An 18,460-nucleotide genomic window follows, 5' to 3' on the forward strand; every position below is an offset into this window, starting at 1 on the left:
AAGCCAGCCCGGCTGCTGCCAGGGCAGCCAGATACTCAAGCTGCTGAGGTAGTGGTGAAGTTCAGGGGTGGGGTTTAGAAAACATCTCTCGGAAGGAAAGAGAGAGAGAGAGAGAGAGAATGGTGAAAACCCACTTGGTAAGGATTCCCCCTCCCAAGCTATACCCCCTCCCCCTCTCATGGCCCAGTGGTGAGGTTCCAGAGGGCAGAGTTTTCCAGCTGGGAAACTCCACAGGGCTCATTCCGAACAGGCCAGAGGCTCTCCAAAGGTTCTGGATCAATGGAGTTGTTTCTTCAAGGCCTAAGAAAGTCCCCAGGAAGCCCTGAAAAAAATGGAGATGAAAACCCTTCGCCTTGGCTGAAAATGGAGGTATCTTGGGATGAGGGGGCAGAGGGTGGGAACAGGAGCACTAGAGGGAAATGGGTGAAGGTCAGGGACCTTGAGGAGCACGTGCAGTTACACAAAAGCCTCGGGGACCCACCCTGCCACAAAGCCCAACCCAACTTCAACCCGGCCCGGTGCCTACCCGGGAAGAATTCGCACTCACACGTTCCTGAGCCTGTCTAGCCTTCATCCCAGAAGTGGATTCTCACCTTCATAGCTATCAAACCTTTCAAAGAAACCAAAGCTGAGCCCAAGGGCTTTGGGGGGCCTCTAGTCTTCTAGTCAAAGCCAGCCCAAGAGGTGGCAAGAAATCTGGGCAAAGGAACTGAGCTAGAACACCAAAACTAGAGCTGACCAGGCGAGGGGGGCCCTCGGGCACAGCGGGACACCCCCCTCCCGGGCCCGCGCTTGCTCCTGGGGTGGAGAACAACCCGCCCGCCCTCCTTTGCTTCAACCCCAGGGCAGGGTGGGTTGGGATGTGGGAAAAGAAAGGGCCCTGGGTTCCACTTTGGTTCCCTACTCCGTGCCCCCCTTCCCTCGATGCAGAGACCCCAGCCCCATCTTCTCCTACCGAACCCCAAGCTCAAACAATTGACCGTAGGAGATACCGAGTGCTTCCTGATACCGAGCCGCCAACCCCTTCGCCTGGGCTACCTACCAGTCGAGCGGTGGGCGCTGCCTGGATTCTGCGGGGCTGGTCAGGGCCGCGGGGGCGCCGGAAGGGGCGCGGGGCAGGGAGGCGGAGGCGAGGAGCTCCTCGGGCCGGCAGCGGCCCAGCAGGCGGCGGAAGGCGCTGCGAAAGTCGGGGCTGCGGCAGTAGATGAGCGGGTTGAACGCAGAGTTGGCATAGCCTAGCCAATTAAGGGCGAGGAAAGCCGGGCCGGGCAGTGGAGAGGGGCCCCCGAGGGCGCGCAGCACGTCGACTACAAAGAAGGGCAACCAGCAGAGAGTGAAGGTTCCCATGATGAGCCCCAAGGTGAGCAGGGCGCGGTGTTCCCGCAGAGGCAGAAGGCGCGCCGGCCGCCGGCCGTGGGAGGGCACCCCTGCGGGCCAGGCGCACAGCCCCGCCGGGGCGGGGTCCAGGGAACAAGACGGAGCCCGCGGAGACTCCTCCGGCGGGAAGCGGCCCAGGCCCCGGCGCAGCAAGCGCAGCTGGCGCGTAGCCACCGCGAAAACTCGCGCGTAGACGAAGAGCATCACCAGGAGCGGAAGGTAGAAGGAGACGGAGGAGGAGAGCGGCGCGTAGGGCATGTTGGAGGCGAAGGCGCAGCAGCGCGGATTGGAGTGGCGACGCTGCGCCTCGGCGTCGGCCCCGACGCGCCACCATTTGCTCATGATGGGCGCAAACGACACCGCGGCGGACACGACCCACACCGGGACCACTGCTGCCCGGGCTCGGCGTTTGGTGACCAGCGCGCCGTAGCGCAGCGGGTCGGTCACGGCCAGGTAGCGGTCCACCGCCAGGGCGCACAGGGTTTCCATGCTGGCGGTCACACACAGCACGTCCACCGAGGTCCACAGCTCGCAACCGGTGGCGCCCAGGGGCCAGTGGCCGGTCAGCGCCAACGCGGCCCCCGGCGGCACTACCAGGAGCCCCACCACCAGCTCGGCTGTGGCCAGCGAAGTCACGAACACGTCGGTCATGGTCTGGAGTTTCGGCATCCGGGCGATGGCCACGGTTACCAGCAGGTTGCCCCGCACGGTGGCCAGCACCGCCAGCGCCAACAGCGCCCCGCCAGTGCCACCGCCCACGGCACCCCGGGCATCCCGCTCGCGTTGGCAGTATTGGGCGCCCGGGTGGGGACATCTGGCCACGGGGCCAGGGAGCTGTTCCCGTGCGGCCAGGGAGCCATTCCCGCGTCGCGCGTGGGGCGGGAGGGAAAGAGGGAAGGGGTCTCGCAGCTTACCCGGCTCAGGGAACGGGGCAGCGGGCCGTGGGAGCGATTCCCCCGGCCTGGGCCATCCTCCCCAGTTGACCGGCGAGAACGCCCAGCCTGACCCCCTCCCCCACCCCCTGCGGTGCCACCACTGGGGAGGGGGTGGGAGGAGGAGTGGCAGCCCTTAAAGGGGCAGCGGCCAATAGTCGCGACGCTCGGCGTCTGGAGGGAAATTGGGGCGTGCGGAGGGAAGCGCAACGGATGCTTGACTCCTCCATTAGCCAAATCCGGAGTAAGATTTGTAAGAGGTAAGTCACGCCGTGTGTTCTCTGCCACGATGTGTCCGCTCCTGCCATGACCGGCTCCACACACTCAGCGCAGCGCTCCAGCGGCGTGGGTTTTCTGCACCAATTTCCCCGGAAGGTGCAGCAACAACTCTCGGGGAAGGGACAGGAGAAGCCCCCGCCCCTTTACCCTGTCGGAGGAAAAGGTAACCCTCCCAAGGCAAACAAGACGACCCACAGCAGCCCCTCGTCTACTTGGGTGTCCCTCCGCCTAAGATATTGTAAGTTAAGTCATAGAGGGCAGCCAGGGTCTTCCCTCTTCTCCCAAGACCGCCTTCCAATGAGATCCCTTCTATTCACTTACCCTCTCTGTCACTCTAGTTTCCCTTCTTTTTTTTTTTTTTTTTTCCTTTTCAAATCTTCCATTTTCCAGGAGTCTTCATCATTGCCTGCTCATTCGAATTTGGATTTGGCCTCAGGTAGCCTAAGATGCTGAGAGTTTCCATTTCTCCGTCTTCCACATTGCCCCCTCCACACACGTTCCACCAAGAAGACTTCTAGATGAGCCCCTTCTCTTAAAATGCTCCTGTTGTAGAGACGGGTTAAAAATGAACGAATGGGTTCCAGGTTGAGGCTTATCTACCGTCACCCCCAGCTCTCCACAAATCTTCCATCACCATGGCAAAGTCTTCTCTCTACTTCCCTGAAGATTTTATTCATGAACATTTAAAAATTAGAAGACATTGGGCTGAGGAATCCACACGTTGCGTCTTGGAGTGTGAGGAAGCACAGGCCTGGTATTTTACTGTCCGTTGAAGTCTCTCACAATTACATCAGAGGATCCCTTCACCTGAAGAAGCCCAGGGCCTCCTCCCCTCCCCTTTCCCTCACCCACACTGTTGGCTGGTTCCCAGCTGGGCTCTCCCGGTGGCTAAGCCAGTTCCTCTCAAAGTGGGTGTGGGGAGATTAGGCTGCAAAACAATGTTCAAGCTGAAGGGCAGGAAGGTATGACACCTTTATTAAGTCCTATCGGATACTGATCCTTGAGCCTTCTTGCTTCCTCCCCTGAAACAATGGGACAAAAAGGGGGGAAATTATCATGGAAAATGCCTCCAGGGCCATGCCTTAGCGAGAGTCTTTTGAACAGCTCTATATTTCAAAAGAACCCTGTAGAGTCACTGGTCTAAGCAATCCCTCTGGGAGGCTGAGCCAGGGCCTGGGAGTTAGAGAGACTGGAGGGGAAGTGAGGACCGAAAATTATCCCCAAGGAAAAAGAACCCAGCTGCTCACCCACGAGCAGGGTTGGTCAGTGGCTCCCAAGCTAATGCCTTTTGTGCCCGTGCTGTACCCCAGGCAGGCCTTTGGATCCATGGAAGTGCATCATGGGTAAAGGTGGAGAGGCCCGGCCTCTACACCCCACCTCCAGTCACTACCAAGCTTTGCAGGCCCCACTTGGCCAGAGTCTTGACCGTGGCCGCTTGCTGACCATCAGGGCGGTCACTCCCAAGTTGGGTTTTGCAACACCCTAGAGCGTTGCCAGTTACCACAAAGGGGTGACAGAAGATTCTCCAAGAGTAATCTCTAAAACAAATCCATGTCATGCAGCAGGGTTTTTTGTTTTTTGTTTTTTCCAGGACATCAGAGTTGGTGGAGGGAAGAGAGAGGGGTGCCAGGAAGTCAAGCAGCTTCAAAGGCTGCTGTTCCTCTAGTGGTGACCTTGTGAATCTGAGGAAGTGTGTAAAAATGTTTACATGTCAAAAAAAGACAAGATTTCCCGAACCACGTGAGCGTGCCTGCGTTTGGGGAATGATGAGGCCAATAACCAAAGGATAGACTGTGAGGAGAGGAATCTGGGCCCCTGTCAGTGGAGGCATTTAGGAGCCAGCAGAGAGCAGGGCTCCAGCACCTGGAGAGCTTCCTCCTTTGCTCTGGCCCATCCCCTAGCCCACCTTTCTCAGTCTGGCCTCCCCACCTCACCGACCACCTTGGGGCGCCGCAGGGAGAAGGGGTCCCTCCTTTGCCACTTTGGTCTCTTTTTTTTCATGCTTTTGTGTTTCTTACTTTTCTCTTTTGACTAGGTAATGCCTCCACATTATTCAGCCATCAAAGTATACAAAATGCATGTAATACAAAGTTGCCTTCAGCCCGGTTTTCAACTCCCTAACAGATAACCACCATTAATTAGTCTCTTGTTTATCTTTCCAGTAATATTTTATATATAAACAGGTCAATGCAAATACATATGGCTTTGTCGTTTCTTTTCGACCCAAATAGTAGTAAAATATACCCACTGTCCTGAACCTTGCTTATCTTACCTTAACAATATATATCTGTGATGCTTCTATACCAATGCACAAAAGCCTGCCATTTTTAGTATTCCATTGTACGGATATACCATAATCTATGAAACCAATCGGCTATTAATAGACATCTAATGTACTTCCAATCGTTCCTAGTAGATGATGCAATGAATCACTTGTAATCATGTCATTTCACATGTCTGTGAGTATATTTGTAGAATAAATTCCTGTAAATAGTATCATGCGGTATATAGTTTGCAAATTTAAAAGATATTGCCAGATTTCCCTCTCCAGGCAATGTACCCACTTACCCTCTTGCCATCGTTTCTGATGGCCAGCCAGGGGTGGGAGGCAAGTGACCCGCTGCTTTGGGAAATTATCCGAATGACTGACCCCAGGGAGTTAGGCTGCCGGGTCTGTAGAGGTCATCCAACTGTGGAGAGAAGCGTGCATTGCCCAGAGAGAGCTTTACCCTGGCCCTGGGCCCCCAGATGACCTTTGTTCTGTGCCCTTGGAGGTAGACTGTGCATGTGGACCTCTGAATCTGCTGAGTTCTGTTTATGTGTTGAGGGCTCCAAGGATGCAGGTCATCCTGTTGTGTCAGAGGCCAGTTGTGTGATGGTCTGTGATTTAGAAAATGTGCTCAGCAGAACCAGAAAGAGGCAGCAGCTGCCCTGCCCGATGGGCAGAAGTTCTAGGAGCAGGGTGTGCTCTCCTTCCTTTGCTGGTTTTAGCTCCTGGTCTGTCCTCTGAGCCTCATGACTGGGTCCATGCACGTGCGTGTGGCTGTGTGCCTGTTTATGTGATGGGGTAGGAGGAAGCCTAGCTCAGGCGACTGAGCCCTGTACTTCGTCCAAGACTACGTGTGTTCAAGCTTTCCCCTCTCATCCTGTCTCTCTTCTTCTACTGTAAGCACCCATGCCACGCCGTGTTTGAAACGCTGTGCGTAGGTGTGGCCTCTGAACAGCTGGCTTGGTGTTCGCCGTTTCTCTTTTTGTTTCAATTAGTCCAGGAGGGTAGAATGATGAGCTAAAAGGGGTCTGAAAGATCAAATCCAACACCAACATTTTACCGAATTAAAAAGCTGAGGTCCGGAGAGGAAACTGAGGTTGGACCATAATCTCACAGTAAGGGTTCATTCCCAGCAGGAGTACAGGCATCTGAGGAGCTGGCAACTCTTCCCAAGCACCTCCCCACACTCCCTGGCAGTCTGTGGCCGGTGCCAGCCTGTCCTCTGGAGGGGAGGCAGGGCTCGGAGAGGACCGCCGCCCAGCCCCCAGAGCTGAAAAGAAGCCCCCAACCTAACACTTCCCTTGTCTTCTACAACATGCCATGGCTACTCTCCACACATCTGCTGTTTCCCAAGGCAAGGAGCTTGAAAGAGAGGCAGGGAAGGAGCCTACATCTGCAGGAACCAAAAGGTCCTCTTGTGCCTAAGAGCTGGCCGGGGACAAGAGCCTTATTCAGGCAGAGACAGGGGTGGACGCTTAGGATTTTCTCACAGTGCCTTTTCTCTTGTTCCTGGTCATCCATGAAAGAGGGGATCAGAAATGTTTCTTTCCCTCCTGCAGTAGGAAGAGACATCTTTGTTCTAATCTCTTTGAATAGTGATTAAAATCCTTGACTATTAGAGAGGCTGCTCCCCAGGGACAGGGCAAGGTCACACAGCCCACCTGCAGCCTGGACAAGAGTTTCTTGTGGTTCAGGAAGGCACCCTCTCCCGGGGAGGTCGGGGAGCGATCGGGAGGGTGGGAGAGGGAGAGAGCAGGAGAGGGTGCTCACCAACCCTCAGATCATGCCGTCCGAGTCACCCCTGGATACTGCTTCCGCTGATTTCTGTGCAGCCTGTTTCTTCCACTGGAAACCTGGAAGAGGGCAGATGCGCCATGCTGCTTGCATCTGTGGTCTCTGCCCTCCCTCTCCCCGGGAAGGAAAGCTCCAGCAAGGCCAGAGCCTGTCTGGCACTCAAGCTGCACAGTCTCTGGCCTTTCTCTCACATCAGCCCCCAGTTTTCGCCGGGAACAAGTACTGAACAAGGAGTAGCCGGTGCTTGGAAGAAAAAGGAGCAAAACAAGGGGATGGTTTCTCCTCCGACAGGGAGACCCACGCCTCGCGTATGAGACCCTCCAGTTAAGATGGAGCGAGGAGCTTTCCTGTCTGGATAAAGGAAGGAAGCTGAGCCCCACAAACCCTTTTTTAAAAAAAATTAATTTATTTATTTATTTATTTTACTTATTTTTGGCTGCTTTGGGTCTTCATTGCTGCACGCGGGCTTTCTCTAGTTGCAGCGAGAACTAGAGAAAACTAGTTTTCTATTTGGGGGCTACGCTTCGTTGCGGTGCACGGGCTTCTCATTGCGGTGGCTTCTCTTGTTGCAGAGCATGGGCTCTAGGTGCGTGGGCTTCAGTAGCTGCAGCAGGCTCAGTAGTTATGGTGCATGGGCTTAGTTGTTCCGCGGCATGTGGGATCTTCCCGGACCAGGGCTCGAACCCGTGTCCCCTGCATTGGCAGGCAGATTCTTAACCACTGCGCCACCAGGGAAGCCCCTGCAAACTCTTTTGGATGGCCAAAGCCCATCAGGAAAGAATCCAATCTGGGGGTGATCAAGGTCCAAATGCCAGCGGATAGGCTATGGCAGTGGGAAAGGAGAGTGTTTCCTGTTTTTGAAGAAGTCATGGATGGGGAAATGCCACTTTTTTTTTAATCCCGAGGGGCGGGAAGGCATTTTGGGGTGGGAGGAGAAGAAGGAGGAGGAGGGGAGACATCCTCAGGCCTGCCCTGTGACACAGTCCTCACAGGAGGACCTTGCTGATGGGGGTGCAGCAGCCTGGGGCTCACTTGCACTTTTCTCTGTGCCAGTCCCCACATTAAGTGTGCTGATACACAGGTGACTAGGACCAGCCTTTGGTCCCTGGCAGGGGGCTCCCATCCCACAGAGGAATTTGGGGTTCACTTTGCTCCCTGGAAGCAGTGCTGCCAGCGTTTGATGGGCAGCTTTGGGCTCAGACATCGGGCAGGGCAGCTTTGTCCTGCGATGGAGAAGGGAAAGAAAGGAAGGAAGGGCATCCCTTGGGGAAACCAAGGTGACACCTTTGAGGACAGCCTGCTATACCTCCACGCCTCATGAGCAGACAGGCTCTTTCCCACTACTGGTAAGACGATGGCATTTAACCCTCTGTCCTCCAATCCTAGTCACACCTCCTGCCTCTCTGTGTCTGAGCCTGTCCCCAGTGGTCCTGGGATCCTGTGAAAATGCTGCTTCATGGATGCACTGTGGGACGTGGGCAGCCGGAGGAGGCTTTACAGATGTCTCCTTTACAAATCGTGCAATTAGGGTTTCGTAGGAGATTGTTCAGGGTCACAGAGGAAATGGGCTGAGGAAGCTGGGCAGAGAAGGCAGTTCTTCTGGGTCCCCAGCCTGGAGATGTCCTCCTCTGGCCTCGGCTGGTAGCCCGTTCTACCTTCTCTGCTGGACAGGGAGGGGTTTGGGAGCTTAGGACAGAGAGATGGAGGTGCAGGGCGGGCTGGAGACTGGGAGCAAGTCGTTAACATTGACCTCTGCTTCCTGGAATTTGGATTGCCCCCAGTCCCCTGAAGGAGATGAAAGGGTTAACCCAGGGGTGATGGAGGGTGTAGAAGAAGAGTGGGTGAAGGAAGGGTGGAATTCTGAGCTGAGGCAAATCAGGGTGGGGCTGGGCTCCCCCAGAGCAGGAAAGTGGCTTTGTGTGTAGGGCACAGTTTATCTGCAAGCCCGAAGTGAGGAGGTCCTGGAAGGAGTGGGGACCAGGGAGGCAAGGAGGAAAAGAATGTGAACAGTGCTGGGAATGTCAGCTCTCTCCGGGGAGGTAGGGGCAGTGGAAGACAGCCCTGGATTTCTAAAAAGCCTCTTCCCTTTTTGGCATCTGGACCCCATTAAAATATTCCAAATGGCGCCCTGGATGCTCAAGGTCCAGGGCTCCTGTGGCTCTCAGAGTCCTATCAGGACCGCAGAATACCAAAGAAATGGCATTATAGAGGAAAAGAGTCCTTGCTAAGGGCTAAGTGTGGGCTTCCTCTATTTCTTCATCCCCGACTCAGCAAGAAGGAGGAGCCAGTGAACCAACCGGAATCTGTTTCATGTGGTGCTGAGGTTGGGGTCTGGGGACGAGAAGGATCCATCAGTTCTTGGGAACCAGTTGGAGAACCGCTCACATTCTTTGCTTAGCCATCCATCCACGAAGCCAGGACGCACTGATGTACACACCCAGCAAGGCAGAAGCTCAGACGGGAGCGCTCTCACACACATGTACGCACACAGATGGGCACAAGTGTAACACACACACACGACACGCACACGCAGATAAGTACGCCCCATCATCAGAGTTCCGCAACATTGGAGGTGCGTACACAAGGTCAAGAGAAACTCAGATACTCAGATGTACCCCCTCCCGGCCTCCAGAGAGTCATCACATCCATATACGTAGTCATGTACAGCCAGCCTAGGTCCACCCACCCGTGGACGCAAGCCCCTACCCCTACACCGAAGCCCAGAGCCTGTGCTCCACGTGGGCACGCTCCAGCTGGTGAGCTGGGAATGAAATGGCAAACCTCAAGGCTGCAGAAAGCTTCAACCCCGCGCAGAAGCGGAACCAGGTCAGAGGCCTGCGCACTTGGCTGCATCTCTCATCACTCATCTCTCAGTAGTGGTGCTAATGGCACAGAGTGACAGGTCCCGAGTCTTGTCGTGGGAAAGTCCTTTGAAAGCATGAAAGGCAGAGCAGGCTAAATTAAACCCAGCGCCAGCCCGGCTTGCTCAGAGGGGACAAATCACTGACTAACCAGCTCTCCACGTTGCCTTGTCATTCATCCCAGGGAAACTCCTCAGGCCAGTCCTTTTTTTGGAAGAGGATGGCTGAGAAAGAATGCCTGTCCTATTGTGTCCGTTACTCATTCATCAGTCGACACTTACTGTATACAACCCTGAGCTGGGCACCAGGCTAGGTGCTGGGAGACCCCAAGAGGTATCAGAATGATGGCCACCTTCAAACAGAGTGCATTCTAGAAAGCAGGGCTTAAACACAAGAAAATAAGTGCCGGTTGACAAGGGCAGAGGGAGGGCAGTGAGTATCAGTATTAGCCAGATTCCGAGGAAGAAGAAATCGCTTCCAGATGGGGGTGATCAGAACAAAGCTTCGTGAAGACGGGGATTGGAGTTGAGTGTGAACAAGTGATTAAGACCTGGAAAGGCATTGAAAAGGGAAAACGGCATCCCAGATGTAAGACAGACATAAACAAATGTGTAGAGGTTCCAGACTGGTGGCTTCTTGAAGCTGCCTTGACCGCCTTCTTTAATATGCCAGACACCTTGGGAAAGAGGCCCACAGGCATTTACTCACTGTTCTCGGCCTCAATCCTGGATGCCTTCATTCCTTTATTCCTAGTTGCACTCAGAGTTACAGGCTTGATACTCACTACATTTTGGTCTCATTTTGAATTTGACAGGAGGTAATACCTTCCTACTGAAAAGGTTTCTCATATCCAAGGCCAGAAATCCCACCACGGTCTTCCTTGAATACTCTTTCCCCAACTGACTTGCCCCTCGGACCCTGGTCCACCATCACCTCCTCCAGGGCTAGCTTTCTCACCTGATTCACCAGCCTAAGAGGATGGTGAGGAACCCCCTCTGGAGACATTCCCAAGGGAGTCCTTCCCCAGTACAACTCCTGAGAGGCTGTAGCACGCCAGGACAAACAAAGGATCAAGAAATGTTAGAACCATTGTCAGGCCTGCTGTTTGAAGGATAGTAAAGCATGTGATCTGAAGGAGATGGAAAGATGCCTTCCTCCAAGGGAAAACAATATTCTCCTGAAAATTCCATCATTATAAATTCATGCTTTTGACTGAAGCTTTTATCTCTTATTAAAATGAAAATACCTCTGAAAGAGAAAGTCTCTTGGTCAGTTATACCTTAGAGCAAATGACTTTACAAGCTCCTTTCCTGAGAAGAGTTTGCCCAGGGGGCAGAGCATGTGAGGACACTAGATGCTCTTGGGGAGAATGGGAGGAATTTCTTCCTGTACAGCCCAAGCCCAAGTGTGGGCAGTGTTTGGGGGACTGAGTCCTTTGATAAGGAGGAGGGATGGTCCCTTTGAGCAGCTTGTGTGGGGTGATGTATCATGTGCTAAGCATAACCAGTAAAATATTGGGGTGACCAAAAATTTCGTTCGGGTTTTTCTGTGACATCTTTCCAGAGAACTTTTTGGCCAACCGAATACAATGGATTGGATCAGGGCTCTTTCATGAAACTTTGAAACGAGGATCATTTTTGGCAAAATAAGGGGAAGGAACTAAGGGATGGGTGACCTGAAAGCTAGGCTGACCCATCGTAACAGTGATTACATGTTAAATTAAAATAACAGGCATTCTGGTACATGCTAAAACATGGATGAAACTTAAAAACGTCATGCTAAGCAAAATAAACCAGGCACAAAAGGAGAAATATGGTATGATTCCACTTACATAAGATATCTAAAATAGGTAAATCCATAGAAACAGAAGTTAGATTAGAAATTACCAGGGGAAGGGGAAGGAAGAGTTATTGCTTATGGGTACAGAATTTCTGTTTGGGGTGATGGAAACATTTTAGATATAGCGGTAATAATTGCACAACATTGTGAATGTAATTAATGCCACTGAGTTGTACATCTAAAAGTGGTTAAAATGGCAAATTTTATTTATATATGTTTTACGACCGTAAAAATATCTTTAAAACTTGAGTAAAAAAATATGGGACACACCAACCCAAATCCCTCCACCCTGAGCAGAGGCAAGTGGCAGGGGAGTTCTTTTAACTCTTTCTCGCTCTGACAGTTAATTTCAGCTCTCTAGATAATGCTTTGCCACTGAAGCATGTATTGATTTTCCAGTTTTAGACTCCAGTATATGAAAATCAACTCTCTCAATATGGCTCTAAGACTGGTTCCTATATTGGTTACCTTTGCAACTTTAAATCATCTGCTTCCAACTGTTTCCTTCTTCTAGAGACAAATCTTGATTCACAGTGTCACACAATAAGCTGATCTTTCCTCCCATCTCTCACATCTAATTTCACCTATAAACACAATTAAAGTTTGCATGTTGATTCTAGAAGTTGAAAATTTTAATTATCATTATTATCACAAAAATAGGTAGAGTATTATGGCGCCCTTTTATTTATGCACGTCTTGTGGTTTTTCTCATGATTATCTTTCTTTTATCCGTGTGCTACTGGCCCATGTTACATCATTCGATGCACACTCGCTTTGTCCCAGCACACTTGCTCCTGACCCTCCATCACCTCAGTCCATTTCGGCTGGTGTAATCTACACAGCGTTGCCCTGGAACCCTCTTTACCAGTCTCCCACATTGGGCTCCCTGTTTCCTGGATCTAGTATTGTTCGTCACATTTGGTTTATTTTTATTTTATTTTCTTGAAGGAGGCAAACTGTCTTAGTCCTTGACATATATAAATGTCCTTATTTTAGGGCTTCCCTGGTGGCGCAGTGGTTAGGAATCCGCCTGCCAATGTAGGGGACACGGGTTCGTGCCCCGGTCCGGGAAGATCCCACATGCCGTGGAGCGGCTAGGCCCGTGAGCCACAACTACTGAGCCTGCGCGTCTGGAACCTGTGCTCCACAACGGGAGAGGCCGCGACAGTGAGAGGCCCGCGCACCGCGATGAAGAGTGGCCCCCACTCGCCGCAACTGGAGAAAGCCCTTGCACAGAAACGAAGACCCAACACAGCCAAAAATAAATAAATAAATAAATAAATAAATTTACCAAAAAATGTCCTTATTTTATCATCACACGTGTAATGGACTAATATTCCTTCAAAATTCCTCCAATGTGACTGTTTGGAGATAGGGCCTTTAAAGAGGTAAAATTAAGGTTAAATGAGGTCAAAGGGTGGGACCCTAATCCAGTAAGACTGTGGCCTTACAGGACGAGGGAGACATGTCAAGGGAGGTGTCCTCAGAGAAAAGACCAGTGTAGGACACAGTGAGGACACAGTGCGAACACAGCCGTCTGCAAGTCAAGGAGAGAGGCCTTAGGAGGAACCAACCCTGCCAACATTATGAGCTCAGACTCCCAGCCTCCAGAGCTGTGAGAAAATAAATTTTTGTGGTTTGAGAAAAAAAAAAAAAAGATACAATCCAAGAAATCTGAACACTGGCAGCATATTTGATAATATTGAGCTATTGTTGACTTTTTTAGGTGTGATGATGGTATTGTGGTGTTTTAAAATAAGAAACCCTTCTCTTTTAGTCATATAGACTGTATAACTACAGATGAAATGATAGGATCACTGGGATTAGCTTCAAAATCATCCAGTGGGTGTATAGATGAAACAAGATTGGCCATGCATTGACCATTCTGGAAACTGGGTGATGGGTACATGGGTGGGGAAATACTATTCTCTCTACTTTAGTGTGCGTTTGAAATCTTCCACCACAAAAAGTGAAAACAAAATCCCCAGTCATCATGTTGTTACAATTGAGTTTAAAAGGAAAAGATGTTTCTTTTCAGCCCAACAGCTCTATGTAGGAATGCCATGATGCAGGTGGTGCAGGAGAGATGCCCGGCTCCTCCACGCTGGGCAGATAGAAGGTGGGATCCCCTCAGAAACAGGAAAAGGTGCAGGACCCTCTACCACAGGTGGAAATACCGGCTTCCTGCCAGCTTTATGCCTTTGACAGAAGGCATACCCACCTAGCGCCTCTCTGTCTGCCCCGGGGGAGGGCTGCAAGCGTTTGTTTATTTCACTCTCTCTCACTTCTAAAGCTGTCCTCTGTTTATGTCGACCTACATTTGCCTTCCAGGTAAACCGAGGAGGCAGGCTTACACACCATGGAAAGCTCAGGGTGACCTCCAGTTCACTGTGTTTTTAATGTCTTCTGTATGCCAGGCATTTGACTATGTGCTTAGGAAACTAAAAGATAGTTAAGATGTGCTTTCTGACCTTCACTGGGCTCACAGTCTAGAATGTCAAAAAGTGTTTTTTAATGTTCATCCCAGTTAAAAAAAAATTGTTGTGTATGAATCCTCTCTCAATATATATGTGTATGTCTATATGTAAAAAATAAATTTTATGCACGTACATTTTAAAACAGATAATAGTTGAGCATTTTAAAATAGATAACATTTGAGGACTGCATTTGTGACTAATTGTATAACAGTTTATTTTAGTTTCTGTTCTGTGAAAAGTATAAAGCATTCCAACAAAGTGTTTTAATGTAGATTTTTTTTTTTGCATCTACATTTTTTTAATGTAGATTTTTTTTTGGGGGGTTCCGGACCCAGCGGGTATTCAGTTGATTCAGTTGATTGTTGATTGTTAAATGTAGTAGTCTGATCATGACACTGAATAAATGTGTCTTTTATTTAAAAAATAGATAACATTTGACTGCTTATAATGCATTGCTCAAAGTGCTCTACGTATATTACTTCATTACAAGACAGGCACAAAAAGTGAGGTCTTAGAAGAACAAGATAAATATAAACAATATTTTAAAATAATTTTATTTATCTATCAATAATTCCAAAATTAGTTTTGTATCTGCTATCAAGATATTATAACTAAAATGTTCTGGAAACTAGTGTTTCAAAGGTCATGCTAATCGTAGTGACCTCAAACTATTTTTAGCTACTCTTTTTTTAAGCCTGCTGTACACCTATAGCAAAGTTCATCATTAAGGCTAGAGGATGGGGAATTCCCTGGTGGTCCAGTGGTTAGGACTCTGGGCTTTCATTGCCGAGGGCACAGGTTCAATCCCTGGTTGAGAAACTAAGATCCCACAAGCCTCATGGCAAGGCCAAAAAAAAAAAAAGAAAGAAAAAGATGAGAGGAAGAATGTAAGACCTATTTCAAGTGCACTTCTTAATCATTGTTGCCTTTTTTTTTGTCCATCTTCAAGTCAGCCGTGATTAGATTACAGTGGGGGTTTTTTTTGTTTTCGTTTTTGTTTTTTCACCTTGTCATGTGGCTAGTGATAGGCTTGTGCTGGGTGTGGGAGAAGTATAAATTCAGATACGCAGAGGGAGCAGAGAGGAAGGGTGTTTAGCTCTGCTGAGAGAGGGGACAGGGTAAGGCAAGGCTTTCCTGTGAAGTGATGCTGGCAGCCAGATGAAAGGAAGGAGGGCATTCTGGGCATAGGGAACAGCATGGAATAGCCTGGAACAGCACGAGTTGAGATCCAGAGGCAAGAAGCAGCTGGTGGATTCAGAGAACTATTTGTTCAGTATTGCTGAGTGTAAAGATGGTGAAGAGGATCTTAAAAGCTTTTTTTTTTTTTGCTGGGGGAGGGGTGGCTGTGTTGGAATTGCTCTGGGCTCGCCTGGAAAAACCTTAAGGAAACAAACAAACTGAACTGAGATGCGAGGTTTATCCCCAGAAGAACACCTGTTCCTCAGTGTGGAAGAGCATCTGAGGGGGTTACAGGGAGCTCAAGCCCCTGGCACTCCTGGGCCCACCCTGCTACCAGTTAGGATTCTCTGCCTGAGTCCATGAGCAATGGTCAGAGTCTAGGGAAATGCTGGCGATTCAAGCAGCTGAGTGATGACCAGCCAACCAAAGAGACCCCTAATGATAACCTTATCACAGAGCTGAATCCAGGAATGCAAATCTACTCAAGGCACTGACCAATTTAGTTGGTCTGTTTCAAGGAGTCCAGCCTTCTGAAACCAGTGGGAGATGAGGAATCATCAGATCACGGTAGAAAAGATAAAGGGAGATTTCCATCTCAAATATGCTTCCTCGACAGCAACAGATGGACTGATCTCTCTGAAGAGAAAAGAAAAGGAATCAAGGATCTGAGATCAGGAAACGTGCACCAAAAAGGAACTCAAGGTTCAAGGAGCCATGTTGGAAACCCCCAGTGCCTGCATGGGGCAGAAGCGGTGGGGTTGAGGACACCAGAGCATTGCTCCAAGTCTATAACTTCCTAAAGACCTGGCGGAGGTATGGAAACCAAGGTGCAAGTCCCGTTTCTGAGTCAGGACCCATCTGCCTGCCTCATTAAGCACCATGACAGATGGAGAAACTGCATTTTGCAAAGTAAGGGGACCCCAACTCTATCCTTGAACAGTTTCAAGGAGGCTGGTTGCCAGTGTCTGTCATTTTGGTGCTACTCTGCCTGTGATAAAATTGCTGGTGCACTTAGACTGTTTTCTTAGACCAAACGAAAGTGAAACTTCATTGGCTGTTTTTATGTGGAACCAAAAAAATGAAGTTTATTGACGGAAAGAGAAGTAACAGAAATGACTAAGGATTCCTCTCTAGGGGCCCTTGGGTTCACAAGACACAGATTTTGCTGTCCTGGGTTGTTAATGCTGAAACAGAATCTTCAAAGCTGGCTACCCTTGTCCATGTCTTCTAGACCAGAGCCTGGCAAACTACAGCCCACGGGCCAATTCTAGCCCACCACCCATTTTTGTGTGGCCTAAGAGCTAAGAGTAGTTTTTACATTTTTAAAGAGTTAAATAAAGCCATCAAAAGACCTATAATTGAGAATAATGTATTGTACACTTAAAATTTGTTAAGAAGATAGATTTCATGTTAAGTGTTTTTACCGTAGTTAAAAAAAAAAAATCGCAAGAAGAATAGTGTTTTGTGACAGATGAGAATTATGTGAAATTCAAATTTAAGTATCCTTATGTAAAGTTTGGTTGGAATAGAGCCACACTCAGACTTATGACTGCTTTCACAGATGGCAGTAGAGGCAAAAAGGAGCTTGCCACCAAACAACCCTGTAGGGCTTGGAGGTTCCCAAGACTGATCTGAACCATGAAACTAACCTGCTAATTCAACCAGGGCTGTTCATGGAGTATTAAATTCCTCTTACAGCTACATTGGTGCTTATGTGCCAAACTCATTGTAGACCGGTGGGGGGCCTGTTTGGAGTGACCCTCCAGGGAAATCTAGGGCAGCTGGGAGCCTCTTGGGGAGTGTCCGAGTTCTCTGTAATGAGTCAAGTTTTCCCGAGTTCCTTAGCACCCTTGGCACCAGGACCTCCAAGAGGCCCGCGTCCGAATAGTCGCTCTGGAGTCTTCAAGTCAGCCAGCATTATCTCACATGTGTTGTATAGGGAGCAGACCAGAATGAGTCCAACCTTAGGAATGCAGCAAGTCAAACGGCCTGTTCTGTTTTCTTGCTTGCTTCCAAATCCTCTCCTTCCTGTCTGGACCCTTCCCCCCTTTGTCCCAGTGTCCTAAGTACATTCTGTAAAAAGAGAGCGAGGAACAGAAACTTCCCCCCGACAGCCCCATGGTATGTCTCCACCACTTCCCGAATTACACACCGGCAGACAGCAGTGTCCGACCTCCGTCCTACTGGGGAGGTCTTCCCCAGGGACCATCCCTCCTCTCGGTTCCCTCGGCTCCCTGAGAGTAGAAAGGGAGCACAGAATCAAGGGGTGAGCTGGCCCGTCCTCCTCTGGAGGCCTGTGTGGGGGCTGTGAGAAAGCTGGCGTGTGCAAGGGTGGAAGGGAGCCGTCTTCCCTGCCAGCAACTGCCCAGATGTGCAGAGGGAGCCTTTTCTGGGGGCCTCTGGCTAAGCTGCCCAGCTTGTAGGAGGTGTGGAGGGACCATGAAGGCACAGCCTAGGGACCTAGTAGGGCCACAAGGCGCAAGAGCCATGGAAAACACACGCAGAGGGAAGACCGCTGATGGAGTGAGCTGCTCAGCCCCATGCTGTGCTGGGCCCTGGCAGCAAGCACATCCACCCAGGTCTTGCTTGACCAATTAGGCATCACTTAGGGCTCACTTCTTCTTTTTTTTTAAAATTAATTAATTAATTTATTTATTTTGGCCGTGTTGGGTCTTTGTTGCTGCACGCGGGCTTCCTCTACTTGCGACAAGCGGGGGCTACTCTTTGTTGCGGTGCGCGGGCTTCTCATTGTGGTGGCTTCTCTTGTTGCAGAGCACGGGCTCTAGGCACGCGGGCTTCAGTAGCTGTGGCTCGCGGGCTCTAGAGCGCAGGCTCAGTAGTTGTGACACACGGGCTTAGCTGCTCCGCAGCATGTGGAATCTTCCTGGACCAGGGCTCGAACCCATGTCCCCTGCATTGGCAGGCGGATTCTTAACCACTGCGCCACTAGAGAAGCCCAGGGCTCACTTCTTACTTGAGTTTCTTTGCTTGGTTTGGCTTATTTTCCACTCACATGCCTGGACACACATCTCCCCCCAGATTAGGAAGTGATTCCAATGTCATGATACCATTTAAGACAAAAGGCAGCAGCCCCAGGAGGCATTCCAGGATGGTGTGATGGGAATAAGGAATTCCTGGGCTTGTAGGGAACAGGAAGAGCACTCAGACATCATCTGTGATCACCAGGGAAACACCATGGGGTCCATGGAGGGATTGTCTTTTTAACCACTTCTAGCATCTGGAATCCTCTCTATAGGCTACCGAAAGGAAGTCCCTCCAAAGTAATCTTGCCATGACCTCCTCCACCTCCTCAATGTAAAAATGAAATGCTGCCCCTTCCAAATGCTTCCAGCCTAGAAACCAAAGGGTCCACGCTCCTGCCTTTCATTCCACTGTTCCCATTTCTCCTGGCCCCCACCCAAGCCCTCCACTCCTAATGAGCCATTGAGTACC

General features: G+C 50.3%; 1 protein-coding gene across 1 annotated transcript; it reads right to left on the reverse strand.

Moving 5' to 3' along the window:
* Window positions 1-293: 293 nt before the first annotated feature.
* ADRB3 (adrenoceptor beta 3) lies at window positions 294-6,733 on the reverse strand. The gene is made up of 3 exons (XM_036838632.1): window positions 6,667-6,733; window positions 1,043-2,444; window positions 294-322 (listed from the first exon to the last, which is right to left on the reverse strand). The coding sequence occupies exons 1-3, from the start codon at window positions 6,731-6,733 to the stop codon at window positions 301-303; spliced, it is 1,491 nt and encodes a 496-aa protein (XP_036694527.1). The 3' UTR covers window positions 294-300.
* Window positions 6,734-18,460: the final 11,727 nt, after the last annotated feature.

Source organism: Balaenoptera musculus, chromosome 21, assembly GCF_009873245.2.
Source record: "Balaenoptera musculus isolate JJ_BM4_2016_0621 chromosome 21, mBalMus1.pri.v3, whole genome shotgun sequence".
In the NCBI taxonomy this organism is placed as follows: domain Eukaryota; kingdom Metazoa; phylum Chordata; class Mammalia; order Artiodactyla; family Balaenopteridae; genus Balaenoptera; species Balaenoptera musculus.